Source organism: Dendrobium catenatum, unplaced genomic scaffold, assembly GCF_001605985.2.
Source record: "Dendrobium catenatum unplaced genomic scaffold, ASM160598v2 fragScaff_scaffold_188, whole genome shotgun sequence".
NCBI classification, from domain to species: Eukaryota; Viridiplantae; Streptophyta; class Magnoliopsida; order Asparagales; family Orchidaceae; genus Dendrobium; species Dendrobium catenatum.
In genome coordinates this window covers 992,064-995,821 of record NW_021318650.1, presented here as the reverse complement: position 1 = coordinate 995,821, position 3,758 = coordinate 992,064, and the positions used below count along the sequence as shown (strand labels likewise).

At 33.0% G+C, this 3,758-nt stretch overlaps 1 protein-coding gene across 1 annotated transcript; it reads left to right on the top strand.

Moving 5' to 3' along the window:
- The first annotated feature begins 387 nt into the window (after nt 1-387).
- Nucleotides 388-2,678, top strand: LOC110100457 (plant UBX domain-containing protein 10-like). Its single transcript, XM_028692921.1, has 3 exons — nt 388-1,115; nt 1,574-1,755; nt 2,047-2,678. The coding sequence occupies exons 1-3, from the start codon at nt 573-575 to the stop codon at nt 2,288-2,290; spliced, it is 969 nt and encodes a 322-aa protein (XP_028548754.1). The 5' UTR covers nt 388-572; the 3' UTR covers nt 2,291-2,678.
- Nucleotides 2,679-3,758: the final 1,080 nt, after the last annotated feature.

Below are 3,758 nucleotides of genomic sequence, written 5' to 3'. Positions count from 1 at the left end.
CTTAAAACAGTTTTCTAATACAATAATTTTAATTTTTCTACTAAAAAGCTGTTATAAGTAGGAAGAAAGTTGTCCCAAATAAAATCTTAGTTAAAAAATTTGTTTGATAATAGTACTTCAAAAATCACTTTAGGTAATACCCTGAAATATTTTATGTGTAGGTTTCAAGTTTTTTTGGTATTGCATTGGTTACCCAAAAAAAAAGTGTGGTTGGTTTAGTAGCTAAGGCTTCGTTTGAGACGACTTTCTTTCTGTTTCTTAAAGCAGTTTTCTAGTATAAATTTTTAATTTTTGTACTAGAAAGCTACTTTATGAAGCAGTAAAAAAACTGTCCCAAATAAAGCCTAAATGTGCTTTTCTTTGCAAGAAAAACAGACGGAATAAAGTAATCTAACCGGATGCCTTCTTCCCAAATATCAAGAAGGTAAAGAATTCCTTGCCTTTTACATAAACTCTTAGACTCAAGCAACAAAATACAGAAAGTAAAATGAAATATCGGAGACAACTTCTCGGTTGAATTATTGTATAACCTGCTTCTGCTTCTGCTTCTGCAATATCAAACCTTGCTACAAATGGCCTCAAGCCAAACCAGCCATGATTTAATAGAAGGGCTAAGGACCTCATGCAACAATCTGGTGAGAAGAATGATGAGACTCCCTTTCGGCATTCTACATGACATCTCAAGAGTAATCGGCCGAGAAGCCACAGGAAGGAATTCTTCATATCCAGAACCTCTACATCAGCTTGAAGAATTTGAGATCAATATTCCTGAAGAGTGGTACTTTCTGAATGTCTTTGAGAGGCAGTACGGTGAATCGCATCCATTCTTTTACGCAAGCCGCTTCATGGAGGCTTTGAAGATAGCCAAAAATGAGTCCAAGTTTGTTTTTGTGTATCTTCACTCTCCTGATCATCCATTGACTCCTTCGTTCTGCCATGAAACCCTGTGCTCGGAACTGGCAGTGCAGTTTCTTGATGCGAATTTTGTTTCATGGGGCGCTGTTGCGAGTCGAGGGGAGGGGCTGGAGATGGCAATGGCGCTGCGTGTAACGAGCTTCCCTTTCTGTGCTGTTGTTGCTCCAGCCACAGGAAAATCCATTGCAGTTTTGCAGAAGGTACAAGGCAAAATTTTGAAGTGCTAGGTTGTTCGATTCATTGATTATTAGTTTATTAAAGCTTTATTTCACCAATTATAATCCCAGTATCTTTTCGTTCAATCCTTTTATATGTTTATTATATGGGAGACTGTATTTATATTTCCTGTATAACAATCTAGGAACACAATGTTCAATATTTAGCAGATAACCAACGAACTGATTTGGACTAATAATTTTTTAATGCACTGCAAAACAAAGGGAAATACTGTATTACGCAAGTGACATTGAAAAGGAACTAAATTAAATGCTTATTATAGAATCCGAAGCTAGCTGCAATGCAAGTTTCCAGACTTTTTTAAGATGGATATAAGCATTCAAATACAGTAACTCAGAAGGGCTAACAATGCAAAATCAACAAATTACTTCTTCTAGCTTTTCTTTTTGTAGTAGTTTCTGCAAAAGAACATTTTTTTCAGGTTGAAGGCCCAGTTTCCCCCGAGGCATTAGTCGAAATCTTACAGAGGACACTAGAAGAGCAAGGCTCTGCTTTCAGGCTCTCAATAACAGCAGAAGAAGAAGTGATCAGAGAAAATCGCCGACTGAGAGAGGAACAAGATAAAGCTTATCTTGCAGCTCTTCAGAAAGATAAGGTTTTTAAGTAGGAACATAACCCAGATGCATTGAATACGCTAAATACAATTTGTTTATTTCGCAGGAAAAAGAAGAGGTTCTATCAGCAACTGAGAGGAGGAGAAAGCCAAATGATGAAAATCTTTCAAGAAAACCAGCACAAAAGCATACTCTTGAACAAATGAAAGAAGTTCCAAAGGAGACACCAATGCCTAAGGAGGCTTCAATAGAAGCTCAGAAGACAAGAGTATAAATAACATTACTCTTATGTATAAATCTATTATTTTAGAACTAATGATTCCGATTTCTAAACAAAGTAAATTGCATTGCAGTTACTGATCAGATTTCCAAATGGAACAAAGAAGGAACAGAAGTTCACAAGCACTGACACAATTCGATCCATATACAAATACATAGATTCTTTGGAAATACCTGGTGTTGGAAGCTACCAGCTAATATCAAACTTCCCAAGAAAGGTTTATGGTCATGAGCAGCTGGATATGACGCTTCGTGAAGCTGGCCTGCATCCTAATGCTGCACTGTTCTTGGAGCTCATTAGTTAGCAATATTGTCAAATGATTGCATTGTTTCCACGACAGCTAACTGTAAAACGGATTGGCAAGGCCGATATTACAGAATTGGTTTTCATTCATTTCCTTATTTGAGATCGGAATGTTTTTAGTAGAACATGAAAGAGATCAAAGAGTTAACAAGCTTGAAATGTTCAGTTAAATGATACAACACCAAACTCATGGATTATAAAATATTTATATTAATATTATTTAAACTTAAAATTATTTTAAAATATAAAAATAATATTCTAAAATAACTTATTTGATATAAGTTAATAAATTATTTAATATTATCATTATATATGATATTAACATAAAAAATATGCATAATTAGTATATAACTCTTTATTGTGCATAATCTTTTATTGTTAAGTATAAATTTTATAATATGTTATTATCTTAATTATCAATAAAAAATGTTATTTTTAGTTGATGTTATGTAGGAAATGCTTAGGAAAAAGAGAAAGATTTACAAGTGTAGAATCAGCGCCACAACGCTCCAACTACCAGCGCCGCAGCATCTACAATACCTCGGAGCCATATCAAGAAATCACAGTGCTATAGTAAAGTATAAGGGAGGCTAGGGAAGAGCAAAATATTTTCTTCGAAGATATTAGCTTATCTTGTTGTGAGCAATCATACATTTGGAGGATAAAGGAGTGTGAAGAGTACTTTTGAACTATTCAGGTGACATTTTATACAAGAAATGAAGATGTGTTTGTCTTCTATCTTTATCATGACTAGCTAATATCTGAGTTTTGGGCCAATATCATGAATATATTGTAAATACTAATGCGGACACTTGTACTTTGAATGAAATTATGAATATTTTCAACATCTCCCATTATTAATTTTATATATACAGTGGTCATATGTATAATTAATATCTAATGTGATATATTGCCTCAACAGAGGAATATTGAAACAAATAAGAGTATTAGAATGAAATATTGGTTTAATCTTAGTTTCAAATATATGTTCAAACCTAAATTCAAACTTGATTTGACCCTAGCCTCTATTTTGAAGCTATTTTTTTGAATATAGGTTTACTAAGAAGTTTGAAGTAGATTTTGAATATAATAGTAAAAGTTTGCATCTAGTTTGAACCTGATTTTAAACATTATTTTAAAGCCAATGGCCAAAATATGATTCAAAAAATAAGTTTGAACTAGATTCAAACATTAATATATAAGGCTCGAAACTAAATCTTGAATCTAGTTTTACACCTCTATTTCAAACTTATAATAATAAGTTTGAACCTTGTTCAAACCCAAATATTTGTGTTAAGATTCAAACTTTGTATTACAAGTTTGAACCTATTTTGAGCTTGAAATTGCATCTAATGGTCAAACACCAAGTTCAAAATAATTTGACAGGCTCAAACACTTTTAAATCTTCTTTCTTTTTAACATAAAGTTCTCCTTTCTATTTTAACATAGAATTGCCAATATCATAATAT